This window comes from Pantherophis guttatus, chromosome 6, assembly GCF_059756535.1.
Source record: "Pantherophis guttatus breed Tessera chromosome 6, ASM5975653v1, whole genome shotgun sequence".
Classification (NCBI taxonomy): domain Eukaryota; kingdom Metazoa; phylum Chordata; class Lepidosauria; order Squamata; family Colubridae; genus Pantherophis; species Pantherophis guttatus.
Window position 1 is genome coordinate 6437436 of NC_142068.1, and position 20697 is coordinate 6458132.

General features: G+C 44.9%; 1 protein-coding gene across 2 annotated transcripts in view; it reads right to left on the reverse strand.

Annotated features, from left to right (window-relative positions):
* LOC117660245 (cytochrome P450 2J5-like) overlaps nt 1-18545 on the reverse strand; it is an 88048-nt gene extending 69503 nt beyond the window's left edge. For both annotated transcript variants that reach the window (XM_087872412.1, XM_087872411.1), the window contains exons 1-2: nt 18490-18545; nt 4228-4489 (exon numbers count right to left, since the gene is read on the reverse strand). In XM_087872412.1, coding sequence (XP_087728538.1) covers nt 4228-4398 — 171 coding nt within the window. In that variant the 5' untranslated portion in view covers nt 4399-4489; nt 18490-18545. The remainder of the gene's footprint in view (nt 1-4227; nt 4490-18489) is intronic.
* Nucleotides 18546-20697: the final 2152 nt, after the last annotated feature.

Genomic DNA, 20697 nt, shown 5'->3' on the forward strand with positions numbered 1-20697 from the left:
CCGGGAATTGGGAAATGGGCTGTTTCAGGCCTTCGGAGGGCCTCTGAGGGAGTGGAAAAGGCTGTTTTCACTCTTCCCAGATGCATAGAGAAAATCTGGAGCCAGGTGAGAAAGAAAAACGGGCCTACCGGGCCATCATGTGCCAGGAGCAGGGGGGAGGAGGGCTGTGCATGCATGCGCAGGGCAGGGCGCATAGAATTATGGGTGTGGGCACACATGCACACGAACCTCCCCCCCCTCCTGCCATGCAATGGCAAAAAGGTTAGTCATCACTGCTTTAGATCATTGCTGCACAACACTAAAAGATGCTTATCAGTCCTTACCACAAGCAGCTGTGGGACACTCTGATCATTCATTGATTCACCTTGTACCTGCTTACAGGCAAAGACTTAAAACCACAAAACCAACAATTAAATCAGTGAAGACCTGGATGGAGGAGGCAAAGTTAAAGCTACAGGCCTGCCTTGACTGCACTGATTGGAATGTTTTTGAAAGTACCTCTGCAGACTTAGATGAACTCACAGAGACTGTAACATTATATGTCAGCTTCTGTAAAGACCTATGTGTACCCACCAGGAACTTGTGAATATATAGCAACAACAAACCTTGGTTCACAGCTAAACTTAAGCAGATACATCGTTCCAAAGAGGAAGCCTACAGATAAGGTGATAAAATGCTGTACAATCAGGCCAGAAATGTATTAACAAGGGAGATCAGCTACTCTGAAAAGCTAAAGAATCAGTTCTCAACAAATGAACCAGCAAACATGTGGAAAACTCTTAAAAATATCATTGGCTACAGCAAATCTCTTTCCCAGGCTGAAGGAAATCAGCAACTGGAAGATGACCTGAACGTGTTTTACTGCAGGTTTGAAAGGAAACTGCAGCCACCTATCTCCACAACCCCCATCTCAGACACAACAACAACAGACAAGCCTCCTACAATTGACCCCATCCCATTGGGTTCACAACCCCTAGTGATCACAGAAAAGGAAGTGCAAGACCTATTTCACAGACAAAAGCCAGGAAAAGCTCCAGGCCCAAACAAGATAACTCCTTCTTGCTTAAAAGTCTGTGCTGACCAATTGGCCCCCATCTTCACCAGAATCTTCAATAAATCGCTAGAGATGTGCTATGTTCCTTTTTGCTTCAAACGCTCTACTATCATCCCAGTGCTGAAGAAGCCCACCATCAAGGAACTGAACAACTACAGACCAGTTGCATCTGTAGTCATGAAATCCTTCGAAAGGCTAGTGCTGTCCCACTTGAAAACCATCACGGATCCGCTGTTAGACCTCTTGCAATTTGAATACTGAGCAAATAGATCGACAGATTATGCTGTTAATATGGCTCTGCACTACATCCTACAACCTTGAATCTCCAAAGACCTACGCAAGGGTCCTCTTTGTAGATTTTAGTTCAGCATTCGATACCATCATTCCTGTTGTGGCCCATACGTGGCCTGTGCAGCTAATAGCTGATTCAGACAGTGAGGAGGCTGGTGTAGTGCTGCATCAGCAGCCTGTGCAGCTGGCACTCAAGTCGGACAATGAGGAGGCTGGTGCCAGAGGCGGAGATTCAGCCAGGGCCTTCAGAACCTCCAGAAGCCCCCTTAAGTGAAGAGGATGAAGAGGAGGAGCCTCTTCTCGATGCATGGGCGTGCAGAGCTGCCAAAAGGCAGGAGTGACTCCTCAGGAGGAGGTCTCCTTGAGAGTAAGGCTTGGGGCTAATTGGCCACTCCCTTAGCCTATTTAAGGAGGAACACCAACTGAAGCAATTCGCAGGGAACAACTTCGTTCACATACCTTTGTGTCTTATCTTATCAGCTTCCTGCAAATTGCTTCTGGGCATTCTGCCAACCATAGTAAGCTTTCAATCATTATTCTTTGAATTCTTGGTGGCTGTTAATGCAATTAATTAACAGCTGTTGTTATAAAAGACTGGTTTATTTAGTAAACTAAGGTTTGAATGGACTTTGTGTGTGCTGCGTTCTTTGGGGTCCTAGCTGGGGCAGAAATATTCTGGACACACTTCTAACTAAGCTAAACCAGCTAGCGGTACCTGAACACACTTGCAAGTGGATCATAAGCTTCCTAACAAACAGGAAGCAGCAGGTGAAGCTTAGCAGAATCACATCAGATATCTGTACAATTAGCACAGGGGGCCCCCAAGGCTGTGTGCTCTCCCCACTTCTCTCTGTATACCAATGACTGCATCTCTAATAATCCATCTGAAGTTCTCAGATGACACAACAGTGATCGGTCTCATTCAAGAGAATGATGAATCCGCATACAGATGGGAGGTTGAACAACTAGCCTCGTGGTGTGACTGGAACAATCTGGAACTGAACACACTGAAAACTGTAGAAATGGTGGTAGACTTTAGGAGAAACCTTCCATACTTCCACCTCTCACAATACTAGGCAGCACAGTATCAACAGTAGAGACCTTCACATTTCTAGGTTCTACCATATTGCAAGATCTAAAATGGACAGCTAACATCAAAAACGTCATCAAAAAAGCACAACAAAGAATGTTCTTTCTGCGCCAACTCAGAAAGCTCAAACTGCCCAAGGAGCTGCTGATCCACTTCTACAGAGGAACTATTGAGTCTGTCATCTGCACCTCTATAAGTGTCTGGTTTGGCTCTGCAACCCAACAAGACAGACACAGACTTCAGAGGATAATTAGAACTGCAGAAAAAACAATTGCTACCAACCTGCCTTCCATTGAGGACCTGTATACTGCATGAGTCAAAAAGAGGGCTGTGGAAATATTTACAGACCCCTCACATCCTGGACATAAACTGTTTCAATTCCTACCCTCAAAATGACGCTATAGAGCACTGCACACCAGAACAACTAGACACAAGAACAGTTTTTTCTCGGATGCCATCACTCTGCTAAACAAATAATTCCCTCAACAGTGTCAAACTATTTACTAAGTCTGCATTACTATTAATCTTCTCATCATTCCCACCACCCATCTCCTTCCACTTATGACAGTATGACTGTAATGTTGTTGCTTGTATCCTTACAATTTATATTGATATTGTTTCCTGATTGCTTATTTGTACCCTATGACTATCATTAAGTGTTGTACCTTATGATTCTTGATGAACGTATCTTTTCTTTTATGTATTCCGAGAGCGTATGCACCAAGACAAATTCCTTGTGTGTCCAATCACACTTATTTTATTTATTTATTTGCAATTTATATACCACCATTCTCCCGAAGGACTCAGGACAGCTTTCAACAACAATCAATAATACAAATCACAAAATCACAAAATAAGTTAAAAACCCCTTAAAAACCATTCTTAAAATTATTACAGTTTGTGCAACCCCTAGCAGATCAAGTTATTTGACGGAAGAGCCACGTCTTCAGTTCGCGGAGAAAGGAGAGGAGGTCGGGGCTATTCTGAGCTCGGTGGGCAAATCATTCCAGAGGGTCGGTGCTCCGACAGAGAATGCTCTCCCCCTGGGGGCCGCCAGTCGACACTGTTTGGCCGACGGCACTCTGAGGAGTCCTGCCCTGTGGGAGCGCATGGGATGGTGGGAGGAAGGCAGAAGATGGTCCTGCAAGTACCCCAGGCCTAAGCCATGTAGGGCTTTATAGGTAAGCACCAGCACCTTGAAACCTTGGCCAATAAAAAATTCTAATTCTAATTCTAATTCTAAAACCTATTCTATTCCTTCACTTTCCAACCACCTACATAGGGATCATTATCTAAAGCAGTTGTTACTCTTCAGAATTCAGATCCAGAACGTTTTTGAAATCATTATAGAACTCCAGAATTAGAAGGGGCCATTTAGGCTACCAAGTTCCACCTATTGCCCACTGCAGGGAATACAAAATAAAGCATTTTCAAAAGAGGAATACCTAGTTTCATTTGATCAGAGTGAAGGAGAAACTGCCTTCTCTTTCGTAGATTTGTTCCAATTATCAAATCTTTCTTGGCAAGATAGAACTAGAATCTGCCTTCTAAAAATTCAATCTCATTATTTCACATCCTGCCCTGTGAAATGTTGGTGAACAGGTCATGGCTTAAATATTCTGACAGGATCTGGAAAATAACTCATCAAGTGTCATCACTATTATTTAATTAATTAAATTTCTCATCATGCAAGAATAGTTTACTAGGTTAATAGATTTTTCTGTAATAATGATACAAAGAAAACTGAGTATTATTTTGCATATGACTGGTTAATTATTTAAGAATGAAATACCTTCTGGAAATAATCTTTACGAAGGGAAAACCCATCAGCCCACAAAGTCCCAATGAGAGGTAGAGCCAAAGAACTGGGAGGCAAATGTCTTCGGGACCAGAGTTGTTTGAAGAAGAGGAGAATCAGCAGAGCAAGCAGCAAAACGAACAGAAATATCCCCATCGCCATCATTGTTCTGGCTTATTCTTTTTCTTCGATGCTCTCCAGTTGATCTGGAGGTGGTTGTATCTTTTTCTTTGATGTGTTTTGCTTTTCTTCCTTCCTTCATTGATGGGAAAAGAATAAGATGTCTTTTAATGCTGTGTCTGATTGGTGCTGGCATTTTGTCAAAATATATTATCAGAGTAATTGATATTATTTACATCACCTTTGACACGTACCATTTAATTGACAAAGAGATTTTTTTTAAAAAAAAAATATCAAGGGCTACATAACTCAATTTGTCCCTAGCATGATATTACATCAGAATTTATTTGAAAATGATGGTGTACTTGAGAGAAATGGAATTATTCCTGTAAAGAATATAGTGACTCCATATTTACCCTTCATATAACCTGAGCTAACCCTAAGCTATTAAATTGAGTAAGACATTTAGAAAAGGGAAGTATGTATGACACCTGTTCTAAGGAAATAATATGTTAGTACATTCTGAACTGGGTCAGGCAGACCCAAGTGCAATTGGAAGGAAGGAAGATACCCTGTTCCAATTAATTGTCTTAGTTAAGGACATATTGAAAGGGTATTTTTGGAGGGGAAATGCCCCTCCAAAGCGGAATTCTAAGTTAGAACAAATGTTGCTGAGAAAGCCAAAATGTTTGTAACATCCGAAAAGCAATGACAAGTGGGGGCATTTTACTTGTTTTGCTGATTGCCTGAAAATGTATTTAAACCATGTATTTGGAGCAGTAAGACATTCTCTCTCTTTCATGGGAGAACCCTTTTGCAAAAGCTTGATATATATATATATCATTGCTCCTGGAAGCACGAAGCCGAGAACACCAGCCTGAAGATGACGAATGAGACTTCGTCGAAACGTCGCCAAGACACTTCCAATTTTACGTGGGAGAATATATATATATATATATATATATATATATATATATATATATATATATGTAGGTCTTTGGTTATTCGGGTCTTCTCCCACGTAAAATTGGAAGTGTCTTGGCGACGTTTCGACGAAGTCTCATTCGTCATCTTCAGGCTGGTGTTCTCGGCTTCGTGCTTCCAGGAGCAATGTGAGATCGCAGCTGTCTCTTCCTTTTAACTGCTAGTGGAGGTGTGAGCTGATTGGGTGGGAACTTGGCTGTGTTCTGATTGGGTGGAGGTGTGTTCTGATTGGTTAGGGGCTTGGCTGTGCTCTGATTGGCTGGGGTTGTGTTCTGTTTGGGTGGGGGCTTGGTTGTGCTCAGCTTAGTCTGAGTTGCAGGGGGATTTGAGCTGGTGAGCTGCGTTGTTGTTGTTTGGCTTCGTGTTTGTGGCCGTGCGAGCTCTTCATGGTGGGTGTCAGTCTGCTTCATGTATGGATTGGAGGGGTTTAAAGTGGCTAATGATGCAGCTGCGGTCTGGCTTCTGGTCCTTGGTCGTGGCTCATTATCAGTGTGGGTTTGAGTCTGCTTTCTGCGTGGATGTGTGGTGGTGACATCAGGTGTGGCACTCGTGAGTGTGGGTCTGGTGTCATTCGTCGTGTTAGGGACTCGTTTGTCAATAAGGGCGGGTTTCCAAATGGCTGGTAGGCAGGAGGTATCGTCTCGTTTGTTCATGCTGTGTGGGCGTTTTTCTATCTCAATGGCTTATCTGATTATTCTGTTGTTAAAGTGTTCAGTTTTGGCGATAGTTCTGGTCTTTTTAAAGTCAATATCATGTCCTGTGGCTTTAAGGTGTTGGACCAGGGAAGAAGTTGGTTCCTCTTTTCTGACTGAGTTCTTGTGTTCTTCTATGCGTGCACTTATTCGTCTGTTGGTTTGTCCGATGTATGTGGTGGGGCAGGCGGTGCATGGGATTTCATATACTCCTTGATTTTCTAACTCAATTTTGTCTTTGGGGTTCCTTAGGATGGTGGATATTTTTCGGTTTGTGCAGAATGCTGTCTTGATGTTATGTTTGTGGAGGATTTTGCTTATTCTGTCTGTGGTGCCTTTTATGTATGGGAGGAGGGCCTTGCCGTTTTCTTGTTCTCTGTCTTGGATTTTAGTGGGGGTTTCTTTTTGGATTAGGTTGGTGATCTTATTTCTTTGGAATCCATTGGATGTGAGTACGTTAGTGAGGGTGTGTAGTTCAGTTTTTAGGTGTTGTTCGTCAGCTAAGCGTTTTGTTCTGGAAATGAGTGTCTTGGCTACAGAGTTGATCTGGGCAGGGTGGTGGTGTGAGAGTGCGTGCAGATAGCGGTTTGTGTGTGTTTTCTTCTGGTATATAGTGTGTCCTAGGGAGCCATTGGATTTTCTGTAGACTAAGACATCCAGGAAGGGAAGTTGGTTGTTCACTTCTGTTTCCATGGTGAACTGTATTTTGGGGTGTAGGCTGTTGAGGTGTGTGAGGAAGTTGTCCAGTTTTTCTTTCCCATGTGGCCAGATTATGAAGGTGTCGTCCACATATCTGAGCCAGAGTTTGGGTTTGTGATCGGATTTTTCTAGGGCTTGGGTTTCAAAGTATTCCATATAGAGGTTGGCAATGACAGGTGAGAGGGGTGATCCCATGGGTGCTCCTTCTGTTTGTTTGTATTTCTGTCCATTATAGATGAAGTATGTGTTGGATAGGCAGTGGTTGGTCAGATCTAAGATGTGCTTGGGGGGGTTATATTTGTTTTGGATAACTGTCAAGGCTTCTTTGATTGGTACTTGGGTGAAGAGGGATATGACATCAAAGCTCACGAGTAGGTCACTGGGCTGTAAGTTTTGTTGCTTTATGATGTCTATGAACTGGAATGAGTTTTTTACGTATGAGGTGATGGATTCTGCATAGGGCTGTAGTTGTTTGGCGAGAAATTTGGCTAGGTTTTGTAGAGGTGAGCCTATGGAGCTGACTATGGGTCTAAGTGGGGTTCCTTCTTTGTGTATCTTGGGGAGACCATAAAGCTTAGGGCATCTGGATGATTGCTCTCTGGGTATGATTCTTTGCTGAATCTCTTCGCTGATGGGGGAGGCTTTTATTTTGGATCTGGTGGTTTTTTCCAGGTAGGTGGTGGGGTCTGTGTTTAGGGGTTTGTATATGGAGTCTTGGAGTAGGTTGGTTAATTTGGTTTGGTAGTCAGATGTGTTCATAACCACCGTGGCATTGCCCTTGTCTGCTGGTAGGATTATTATGCTGGTGTCTACTTAACTACTACTTAACCTGAAAGAAGACACCAGCATAATAATCCTACCAGCAGACAAGGGCAATGCCACGGTGGTTATGAACACATCTGACTACCAAACCAAATTAACCAACCTACTCCAAGACTCCATATACAAACCCCTAAACACAGACCCCACCACCTACCTGGAAAAAACCACCAGATCCAAAATAAAAGCCTCCCCCATCAGCGAAGAGATTCAGCAAAGAATCATACCCAGAGAGCAATCATCCAGATGCCCTAAGCTTTATGGTCTCCCCAAGATACACAAAGAAGGAACCCCACTTAGACCCATAGTCAGCTCCATAGGCTCACCTCTACAAAACCTAGCCAAATTTCTCGCCAAACAACTACAGCCCTATGCAGAATCCATCACCTCATACGTAAAAAACTCATTCCAGTTCATAGACATCATAAAGCAACAAAACTTACAGCCCAGTGACCTACTCGTGAGCTTTGATGTCATATCCCTCTTCACCCAAGTACCAATCAAAGAAGCCTTGACAGTTATCCAAAACAAATATAACCCCCCCAAGCACATCTTAGATCTGACCAACCACTGCCTATCCAACACATACTTCATCTATAATGGACAGAAATACAAACAAACAGAAGGAGCACCCATGGGATCACCCCTCTCACCTGTCATTGCCAACCTCTATATGGAATACTTTGAAACCCAAGCCCTAGAAAAATCCGATCACAAACCCAAACTCTGGCTCAGATATGTGGACGACACCTTCATAATCTGGCCACATGGGAAAGAAAAACTGGACAACTTCCTCACACACCTCAACAGCCTACACCCCAAAATACAGTTCACCATGGAAACAGAAGTGAACAACCAACTTCCCTTCCTGGATGTCTTAGTCTACAGAAAATCCAATGGCTCCCTAGGACACACTATATACCAGAAGAAAACACACACAAACCGCTATCTGCACGCACTCTCACACCACCACCCTGCCCAGATCAACTCTGTAGCCAAGACACTCATTTCCAGAACAAAACGCTTAGCTGACGAACAACACCTAAAAACTGAACTACACACCCTCACTAACGTACTCACATCCAATGGATTCCAAAGAAATAAGATCACCAACCTAATCCAAAAAGAAACCCCCACTAAAATCCAAGACAGAGAACAAGAAAACGGCAAGGCCCTCCTCCCATACATAAAAGGCACCACAGACAGAATAAGCAAAATCCTCCACAAACATAACATCAAGACAGCATTCTGCACAAACCGAAAAATATCCACCATCCTAAGGAACCCCAAAGACAAAATTGAGTTAGAAAATCAAGGAGTATATGAAATCCCATGCATCGCCTGCCCCACCACATACATCGGACAAACCAACAGACGAATAAGTGCACGCATAGAAGAACACAAGAACTCAGTCAGAAAAGAGGAACCAACTTCTTCCCTGGTCCAACACCTTAAAGCCACAGGACATGATATTGACTTTAAAAAGACCAGAACTATTGCCAAAACTGAACACTTTAACAACAGAATAATCAGAGAAGCCATTGAGATAGAAAAACGCCCACACAGCATGAACAAACGAGACGATACCTCCCGCCTACCAGCCATTTGGAAACCCGCCCTTATTGACAAACGAGTCCCTAACACGACGAATGACACCAGACCCACACTCACGAGTGCCACACCTGATGTCACCACCACACATCCACGCAGAAAGCAGACTCAAACCCACACTGATAATGAGCCACGACCAAGGACCAGAAGCCAGACCGCAGCTGCATCATTAGCCACTTTAAACCCCTCCAATCCATACATGAAGCAGACTGACACCCACCATGAAGAGCTCGCACGGCCACAAACACGAAGCCAAACAACAACAACGCAGCTCACCAGCTCAAATCCCCCTGCAACTCAGACTAAGCTGAGCACAACCAAGCCCCCACCCAAACAGAACACAACCCCAGCCAATCAGAGCACAGCCAAGCCCCTAACCAATCAGAACACACCTCCACCCAATCAGAACACAGCCAAGTTCCCACCCAATCAGCTCACACCTCCACTAGCAGTTAAAAGGAAGAGACAGCTGCGATCTCACATTGCTCCTGGAAGCACGAAGCCGAGAACACCAGCCTGAAGATGACGAATGAGACTTCGTCGAAACGTCGCCAAGATACTTCCAATTTTACGTGGGAGAAGACCCGAATAACCAAAGACCTACATACAAACACCCGCGAAAACCTGAGAAAACATATATATATATATATATATATATATATATATATATATATATATATATGCGATATTTTTGCAATCAGGGTTTTTTCCTATGTTGAAAGATGTTAAAATGGCCATGGTGGGATGAAATCTCTATTCATCACTTTCAGACCTGTCAGACATTTTATGTTGTTTCTTCTGTGACTTATGGGAGACTGGGATATATATATATTTCTTACTTCTTCATAGGGTATATGTGTGTTTTTCTTCTAGCCAGGTTTTCCCTACGTAGCCAAGGTTTTTTTGTAGCTCCAGCTCAGTAGAATCACATCTACTCGGTTCTGGGCTTTTTTCCTTTCTGACACCTAGCAAGCTCTAACTGCTAGGTGGGAGACCTAAATAGATCCATTTAGAAGAAAAACACGCATAAACCCTACGAAGAAGTAAGAAAATTGATACTGTACCTTTACAGGGAGGATACATAAGAAAGGAAAAAAGCCCAGAACCGAGTAGATGTGATTCTACTGAGCTGGAGCTACAAAAAAACCTTGGCTACGTAGGGAAAACCTGGCTAGAAGAAAAACACAAACACACACACACACACACACACACACACACACACACACATATTCGTAGTTTTTCATGGGTAGAGGTATGCAAGTTTTGGTGTATTCGGGTCTTTTCCTGTGTAAGATTGAGAGTATCTTAGCGACGTTTCGACGAGGTCCCACTCGTCATCTTCAGGCTAGTATCTTCGGCTTCGTGCTTGTGCGAGGAAAGCATGATCGGAGCTGCCGTCTCTCTATAAATACTCGTGGGGAGGTGTGGGGTGCTGGCTTTGTTGCTGTGAGCGGGTTGGTTGCTTGTGTTGTTACATCTTGATTGGTAGATGGAGCTGATGTTTGCAGATTAGTCAGCTGTTTTGCAACATCCTGTGTGGTGAGGTCCTTGATGTGTGCCCCTTAGTCTTTTGTGTTTTAACAACCTGGGTAATGGGCTGTGTGTTAACATCCTGAGTTCTAGTGTTATGATATCCTGAGTTTTTTGATGTAATGTACTGAGCAAATGGCTGTGTTTGCATGTGGCTCTTTTGGTTGCCTTTTCTTTTTACTAGATCATTTTTTCAGTTGTTTAAGAGTCTAGTGGTCCACTTCAGGAAACTCAGTTTTGCAGCAATTCTTCTCAGCCCCAAGGAGCTTGAGAAACCTCTCTCTGTTTCTCTCTATCTCTTTGTCTATCTCTCTCTCTGGAATGTGTGGGAGTAGGAATACAGATGAGAAGCCAAACTTCCAACAGCAATGTTTATTGCAAATAATGACTCAGTAAAATCAACATGCAACTTCCAGCTGATAGCCCCTTTTAAAGTAAAAGTATCAGCCTTTAACCAATAACATTAAAATATGTCCCACACCTGCGTGGCAGAAGAAAAGTCTCTGCTCACGCCTGTGCAGACATAACACCCCTTCCCCCTTCCTCAGGGAAACTTCGTATACCACAAACATAATCATCCAGATACATTGGTCTACGGCGGCTTCGCATCGATTGGCGGCTCTCCTGTATTTCTGTTGAGCCCTCACATGTCGACTGCATTCTCGACGATTCTTCAACTACATCAGATGGCTTACAAATACTCTCTGGGGGCCCCTCCTGAACATATCCCTCAGTTTGAGATGGGGAAAAACGAGACGAGCTCTGTGGCAATGGACCTTCAATAACAGGTGTTTCATTCTGCCCAGACCTCAGCCCTTCAGATACCCTTTCACTGCATTGTTGTCCCTCTCGCTCTTCTGGATTCCCACCCTGGTTTATTTCTTCCAGCTCCCCAACAGCTGTCCTGCTCACTCGGCTCTGAAGCTGATTTATTTATTTATTATTCGTATTTCTATGCCGCCCAACTCTCCGAGGACTCTGGGCGGCTTACAACAAAGACAATATAAACAATATACAATAAGAGACATTAAAAAAACCCATACACACCTCTCATGGCCGGATCTCATAAGATCGCAGGGGCGAGATCAATGGCCCCAAGCCTGACGGAAAAGCCAGGTTTTCACCATTTTCCGGAAGGCCAGTAGGGTGGGAGTGGTCCGGGCCTCAGGAGGTAGCTGATTCCAGAGAACTTGGGCAGCCACAGAGAAGGCCCTCCCCCACGGACCCGCCAGCTGACATTGTTTAGCTAACAGGATCCGGAGGAGGCCAACTCTGTGGGATCTTACCAGTCACTGGGAACTATGCTGTAGAAGACGATCTCAAAGATAACCTGGCCCTAAGCCATATAGGGCTTTAAAGATAATAATCAACACCTTGAATTGTGACCAGAGACCAATAGGAAGCCAGTGCAGCTCACGGAGGATTGGTGTAATGTGGGAGTACCTAGGTACACCCATGACTGCTCGAGCGGCTGCATTCTGGACCAACTGTAGTCTCCGAACACCTTTCAGGGGTAGCCCCATGTAGAGCGTGTTGCAATAATCCAACCATAAGGTGACAAGGGCATGAGTGACTGTGAGAAGAGCCTCCCGATCCAGGTAGGGTCGCAATTGGTGTACAAGGCGAACCTGTACAAAGGTCCCCTTGGCCACAGCTGCCAGGTGTTGCTCTAATCTCAGCTGTGGGTCAAGGAGGACACCCAAATTGCGAACCCATTCCGAGGGGGACAGCTTCTCCCCCCCCCAGGGCTAAGGATGGACAATCGACATGGTCCTTGGGAGGCAATACCCACAGCCACTCGGTCTTGTCTGGGTTAAGCCTGAGCCTGTTGACTCCCATCCAGACTCTCACAGCCTCCAGGCACTGGCACATCACATCCACTGCTTCCCTGAAATGATGTGGGGTGGAGATATACAGCTGGGTATCATCGGCATACTGCTGATATCCCACCCCGTATCGTCGGATGATCTCCCCCAGCGGTTTTATGTAGATGTTGAATAGAAGGGGAGAGAGGACCGAGCCCTGAGGCACCCCACAAATGAGGGGCCTAGGGGTCAACTTCTGTCCTCCTATCAACAACCACTGAGACCGACCAGAGATAGGAGGAGAACCACCATAACACAGTGCCTCCCACTCCCAACTTCGTCAGTCAGCCTAGTAGGATACCATGGTCAATGGTGTCGAAAGCTGCTGAGAGGTCAAGTAGCACCACGATAGAGGAATGACCCCCATCACGGGCTCACCAGAGATTGTCCATCAGCGTGACCAAAGCAGTTTCCATGCTGTAGCCAAGTCTGAAGCCAGATTGAAAACGGTCCAGATAATCTGTTTCATCCAATGTCCATAGGAGCTGAAGTGCCACCACTTTCTCTACAACCTTCCCCACAAAGGGTAAGTTGGAGACTGGATGAAAGTTCTTTAATTCTGCTGGGTCCAAGGAAGGCTTCTTGAGGAGGGGCCTTACAACCGCTTCCTTTAATGGTTGTGGAAAAGACCCCTCCCTTAAGGAAATGGTAACTAAAATCAGGAGCCAGCCTCGTGTCACCTCCCTGCTGGCCGAAACCAGCCAGGAGGGGCACGGGTCCAACAAACAAGTGGAGGAACTCATCGCACCCACAGCCTTGTCCACTTCCTCAGGAGTCACAGGCTCAAACTCATCCCACACAATATGACTAAGAAATGCCCTGGTCATCTCAGACGGAATTGCCCAATCAGAGTCCAGGACCATCCGAATTTGAGCAACTTTATTCGACAGAAACTGCACAAATTCCTCAGCTCTACTCTGTAAGGGCTTCTCCGCTCTCCGTACATTAAGGAGAGAGCGAGTCACCCTAAACAGTGTGGCTGGGCGAGAATCAGCGGATGCAATAAATGCGGAAAAATGTGAACATTTTGCCAACTGTATCGCCACTAAATAATGATTGATATGTCGGCGCCACAAGCGCCCATCCTCAAGCTCCCAGTATGAATGGGGATCCGTAACATCTGTAATCTGTGCTGACACCCATATGGATTAATCAGTATAATTCTGGGCATATACTAGATCACCTTGCTCAAAGGTTTTGACTGTATTTTCCCAGTCTGTGAGAGTTTCTGTTGAATAATCGGGGTGTATTCTATCCAAATGTGTTCTCAGCTGGCGACCCATAAGTAATTCGGCTGGGCTCTTTCCAGTGGCTACACAGGGAGTGACGTGTTGGTTGAACAAATACTTATCAAGTTTCTCCTGATAGTTCCCTGGACCCCATTCGAGTCAAGGCCTCTTTCGTCTATCGCACCATTCACTCCACCTGCCCATTACTCGTGGGGTGAAATGGCACGACCAGGGCGTGATGTATTCCTCAGTTTACTAGGAATACCCCGAATGCCGTTGCCATAAATTGCGGCCCATTGTCCAATACCAACACATCCGGCAACCCATGTGTTGCAAACATTTTGTTTAATACTGTCACAACAGCATCCATCGTGGTTGACCTCATTATGGCCACCTCCAGCCATTTGGTATAGGCGTCCACAACTATTAGGAAGGACAACCCCTTTATCGGCCCTGCAAAATTGAGATGTATTCTAGACCAGGGGCCTTTTGGTGTTTCCCAGTCCCGTGGTGGTGCTGCAGGAGGTGCTGGTCTCGATTCCTGGCATGCTTGACACAACACCACCCACTCCGCAATCTCTCTATCTATATTTGACCACCACAGATAACTATGGGCCAATGCCTTCATCCTTACAATTCCGGGGTGGCCTTTGTGTAGAGTCTCTAATAATGATTTCCTTAGCCTAGAGGGTATCACTACCCAATTCCCCCACAATAGGCAACCCTTCTGCACTGAAAGTTCGAATTGCCTTGCCCGGAATGGCTTAAACTCTACACTCCCTGTCTCTTTAGACCATCCCCTCCACACCCAGTTTAATACTTGCATGATCATTCGGTCTTTTCTCAACTGGGTTGCCACTTCCGCAGCCATAAGAAGAACATATGGCATGGTTTCAATCAGCAATACTGATGCTTCTGGAGCTGGATCCTCCACTAGATTAGGTAGTGGACATCAGCTTAGGATGTCAGCATGGCCCAGTTCTATGCCGGGTCAATGTATAAGTCGATAACTATATGCTGCTAAGAACTCTGTCCAATGCATCATTCTTGGGGACAGGACCTGCGGTGTTTGCTGGTCCCCCGCAATTAGTCCCCAAAGTGGCTTATGATCTGTCACTAAATCAAATCTCCTTCCATAAACATATTCATGAAATCTCTTAATTCCAGCCACTGCAGCCACTGCCTCTTTATCAAGTTGACTGTAGGTTCCCTTAGCAGATGATAATGTCCTGAAAAAGAATGCTATTGGACCCTCACGATTGTCTGGAAGGCAATGATTCAAAACTCCCCCGACTCCAAACGGGGATGCATCACACATCAGGACTAACAGCAGACGTTCATTAAACTGAACTAAGATGCTATCCGAGGAAAATAATTTTTTTACCCCCACAAATGCAGCTGCTTCTCTGCGCCCCTAATCCCACGGCACCTTTTTTCCCAATAGTTGATGTAGTGATTCAGCGACAGATGCCTTTTGTTGCAAAAACACACTATAGAAATTGAGGAGCCCTAAAAAGGCCTGGAGTTCCATCTTATTCCTTGGTATTGGCGCAGCCTGTACTGCTTGTACTTTCTCCTGGGTGGGGTGCAATCCGGATGCATAATCCAGGTATCCCAGGAACTCAACTTGATTTACTGCTACTTTACACTTTTCTTCCTTTACCTTTAGTCCAGCCTCTTGAAATCTTTGTAGCACTAGTCATAGTCGTTCAAATAATTGTTTCATTGGTAGCAAAGATGAGCACGTCATCAAAATAGGGCACAACACCAGGCATGCCACATAACAAACGTTCCATCAGTCTCTCAGCCCCTCTGGAGCCGCCAGTGCCAACACAGGCTTTGAAACAACCCTGGGGCCATGCTCACCCCAAACTGTAGGCGGCGACAATGGAACACCTCCTGATGCGTTATGTTTGGGCTTCGGCAGTGGCGTCATCTACAGGGAGCTGCTGATACGCTTGGGCAAGATCTAACTTTGTGAAGATCTTACTCTTCCCCCCCCCCCCATGAATGTAACAAGTGCTGCACCACTGGTAATGGATAAGCATTATGTTGAAGAGCCCTATTCAACGTACATTTATAATCCGCACAAATTCAGACTGACCCGTCTGGTTTCACAGGCATCACGATAGGGGTCTCCCACTTGGCAAGGTCCACCGGTTCCAGTACACCTTGCTGAATCAATTTATCTAGTTGTTCGTCAACTTTGGGCTTTAGTGCAAATGGCACCCTCCTCGGTTTCATTCTTATTGGTGCCATCTTGGGGTCCAAACTGAAGGATATTGGGGTACCCCTATATTCTCCCAACTTTCCATCAAACACATCGACAAACACTTTACTCAACTCTCCGATGGTTTCTCCCTGGATTTTATGAACCCCGGTAATCTCTAGCCCCAATGCTGCAAACCAATCCAGTCCCAGGAGGTTAGGCAGTGCACCTTCAACAACAACCAATTTAAGTGGCCCGGAGAAGTCTTTATATTCTACATGGAACGTTCTGCTACCCTTAATGGGGATGTCATTTCCTTGATAATCTCTCAAACGAATACGACTATGCATAAGCTTCCACTCGGCTACGTGTGGCACCAATTTCTGTAGAGTCTGCCAGGATACAATTGTTGTTGCCGACTTCCATCTGGCAAGGAGATCCCGCAATAAGGACAGTAATATAAATTTTACTGCTTCCCGGAATCCCGGTTTCATTGCTCACCCTCTCTGAATGACAAGCGTCCATGTTAATAGTAAAACACTCATCCTCTGGGGTTCTTAGCCTCAATGAGCCACGCTTCCCCCCCATTTCGAATTGAAATCTGTCCAGTTGGGGGGGCAAGCAATGAGGCACAGCAAACTTGCGCTAGGTGACCCTTCTTCCCACACTGTCTACAAATGGTGTTTTTATGGTGACACATAGCTCTCAGATGGTTTCTGCTGCACCCTATACACGAGAACAACTTTCGATCCTCTGTCCATCTACGCTCCTTGCTAGCTGCTCTCAACCGATGGCCATCATCATGATTCTTTCCCTCATGTTCAGTGTCCTCCTGTAATTCCACCTCTCCCCAATGGACGGTTTCCCCCCCCCCTTCTAGCCGCCAGGGGACTGCCGAACTTCTGTTGATCTATTCGATGATTCGGCAGCTTGTGCCTCCTCTACTGCTGTCTGTAGCGTTAACGTTGGTTTTGCCAATAATTGTCTCTGTAACCGAACATCCCGAACCCCACAGACCAATCTGTCTCGAAGGGCTTCATCTAAGTTGCTAAATTCACAATAGACAGTGGCTTTCCTGAGGGCTGCCATATAACAACTGATAACAACTCACCCTCTGCCTGGTCCCTATGGTAAAATGCATGTCTTCTAGCAATGCAAGATGGTCAAGGAGCATATTGTTCCCTCAATTTGCTTAATAATATGTCCCAAGGAACTGTCTGCAGGGGTTGGGGCACAATAAGGGCCCTCGCTGTCTCAAACACTTCTTTTCCACAAATGCTCAAAATAGTGCTTGCTTACGAATGTCTGTGATATTGGTATAGTCATTAGCTTCCAATATACAGTCAAAAAGGATTAGATAAGAATCCCACGTCTGTGTTTCAGGATCAAACAGAATAAACTGTGGTGAGTTAGCCATTCTCTTTCCAAAACAAACAGCCTCCCCTCATGTGTGCCTCTTTTATCTCTAAATTGGCAATCCCAGATGAGAAGCCAAACTTCCAACAGCAATGTTTATTGCAGATAATGACTCAGTAAAACCAACATGCAACTTCCAGCCGATAGCCCCTTTTAAAGGAAAACTATCAGCCTTAAACCAATAACATTAAAATATGTCCCGCACCTGTGTGGCTGGAGAAAAGTCTCTGTTCACACCTGCACGGACATAACATTCTCTTTCCCTCTGTCTGTCTCTCTCTTTCTTTGTCCCCCTCCCTCTCTCCCTCCCTCTCCTTCTCTCTCCCTCTCTCTCTCTATCTTGTGGAGACAGGGAAGGTGAAAAACAGCCCGTTTTTGCTGGGTTTTTGCCTCCTTTCACTCCCCCCACCTCCACAAGCATTCTGCAGCCTAAAACCAGGCAAAAACGGCTCATTTTTTGGCCAACAATGGGCTGGTTTTGCCTGTTTTTTTGCCTCCTTTCACTCCCCCCCTACCTCCACAAGCATTCTGCAGGCTTAAACCAGGCAAAAACGGCTCATTTTTTGGCCAAAAACGGGCTGCTTTTGCCTGGTGTTTTGCCTCCTTTCACTCCCTCCCACTTCCACAAGCATTCTGCAGACTTAAACCAGGCAAAAATGGCTCATTTTTTGGCCAAAAACGGGCTGTTTTTGCCTGGTTTTTTGCCTCCTTTCACTCCCCCCACCTCCACAAGCATTCTGCAGGCTTAAACCAGGCAAAAACAGCTCATTTTTTGGCCAAAAACGGGCTGTTTTTGCCTGGTTTTTTGCCTCCTTTCACTCCCCCCACCTCCACAAGCATTCTGCAGGCTTAAACCAGGCAAAAACGGCTCATTTTTTTGGCCAAAAACGGGTTGTTTTTGCCTGGTTTTTTGCCTCCTTTCACTCCCTCCCACTTCCACAACCATTCTGCAGCATAAAACCAGCCAAAAATGGCTTGTTTTTAGGCCAAAAAAGGGGTCTTTTTTGCCTGGGTTTTTTCCATCCTTTCAATCCCTCCCCCACCTCCACAAGCATTCTGCAGGCTAAAATTGTTGAGCTTACCTTTTGGTTCCAGCCTGCAAGTCTCCCAAAGGCAAGTCCTGCACTCTGCTGAAGGGTGGGCGGGGTGATTTTATTTTATTTTATTTATTTTTCAATTTATATACCGCCCTTCTCCCTGAGGACTCAGGGCGGTGCACAGCCAGAATTAAAAACATGAAATACAAATATTAAAAACAATTAAAATATATATAAATTTGGCCCAAAAATTTAAAAATCACAAACCAAATAAAACATTTAAAAAATTTCTTCCTAAGCCAGCCCGGCTTGCTGGAAAAAGTGGGTTTTAAGGGCACGGCGGAAGGCACTGAGGTCTTGGATTCTCCTTATCTCTGGGGGCAACTGATTCCAGAGGGTAGGTGCCCCCACAGAGAAGGCTCTCCCCCTGGGGGTCACCAGCCTACATTGTTTGGCTGATGGCACCCTGAGGAGGCCCTCTCTGTGGGAGCACACGGGTCGCTGGGAGGTCGTCGGTAGCAGCAGGCGGTCTCGAAGATAGCTAGGCCCTATGCCATGGAGTGCTTTAAAGGTGATAACCAACACCTTGAAGCGCACCCGGAAGACCACCGGGAGCCAGTGCAGCTTGCGCAGGAGCGGTGTTACATGGGAGTGCCATGCTGCTCCCGTCACTACCCGCGCTGCTGCGTTCTGGACCAGCTGAAGCCTCCGGGTGCCCCTCAAGGGGAGCCCCATGTAGAGAGCATTGCAGTAGTCAAGGCGAGAGGTGACAAGGGCGTGAGTGACTGTGCACAGGGAATCCCGATCAAGAAAGGGGTGCAACTGGGCTTCCGGTTTGCTCTCCGTCGCTGCCAGACGGACCCTCAGGACCGCCAGCCCCATCACCTGTAAAGAGCCGTCTTTACAACGGAAAGGCAGCTCGAAAAACTCCATTTCCATAAGGAAATGTGAGATAGAGCAGGTGAGGGCAGGTAGAGCTCTCTGCGAAGCCCCCAGAGTTTTTTTTTACTCTTGGGGGCGAAGCGGATGAGGCTCCCTATATCCCTCGCCGCTGCTCCGGGCTTTGGGAGACCTCTGCCTTTTTTGCAGAGCCAGGCGACGAGAACAAGCCTTTTAAAGAAAAATAACAGACTAAGTAAAGAGGATGAGATCTGGACCTGTGACCCTAAATCGCAAGTATTTTTATTTATTTTGTAAAAGATATTGAAGAAAGCAAAAAAAAAATTTTTTTTTAAAATGGTGACTACCGAGGCTTGAGCAGGGAAAAAAGGGAAAGTCCTTCCATTTCTTATTAAGCTACAAAGTAGCGGAATAAATACTCTTGGCTACAATTGAAGAAAAAGCTCCACTTTTGTGTTTTCTCTTTCCTGGAGATTTGATATTGATCTTGTTTGGAAAGAAGTTTTTTTTTCTCTGCTTTTCTTTTCTTTTCTAAAGTTTGTCTGTGTGGAAATATGGCGTTTAGACTAACAAAGCCAGACAAACAAGCAGTGGGGGGGGATTCCCCCATTTACAAACTATATGAACAAGTTTTAAACCTACAGACTCAGAAAACTGATTTTAATATAATTGAATTTCTCTTGGAGGAGATTGTAAGAAGGGATGAGATTATGAACCAGAACTTTGAAAAATTTAAGCAGGAAATTAAAGAATTGGTGCAATTAAAGTTTGATACTTTGCAATGAAAGATTGTAAAAGTGACTAATGGTTTTTCAGAAATTGCTATGAAGTTGGATACAAATATTAATTTATTAGAGTCTAAAATGGAGGAAATTGAGGATAAGAGCCTTGATGGTACAGTGGTTTAATGCACCCTGTTATTAACACAGCTGCCTGCAATTTCTGCTGGTTCGAATCTCTCCAAGGCTCAAGGTTGACTCAGCCTTCCATCCTTTCTAAGGTAGGTGAAATGAGGACCCAGTTTGTGGGGGCAATAAGCTGACTTTGTATAAAATATACAAAAGGATGAAGGCTATTGCTTAACGCATTGTAAGCCGCCCTGAGACTCCGGAGAAGGGCGGCATATAAATCAAATTAAAAATAATAATAATAATAATTTGGACAATAAAATACAAAGAATTGAAAATGATTTGATAAACACTCAAGACAATAGCTTAGAAGAAAAACCTAAAATGGAAGCTGATCATGAGACTTGTAATGCTGAAAATATAAAACAACGGATTGAAAAAGAAGTTTTAATGATGCAATATAATCTCACAGAATATGCGATTAGACTGAGAGGAATACAGGAAA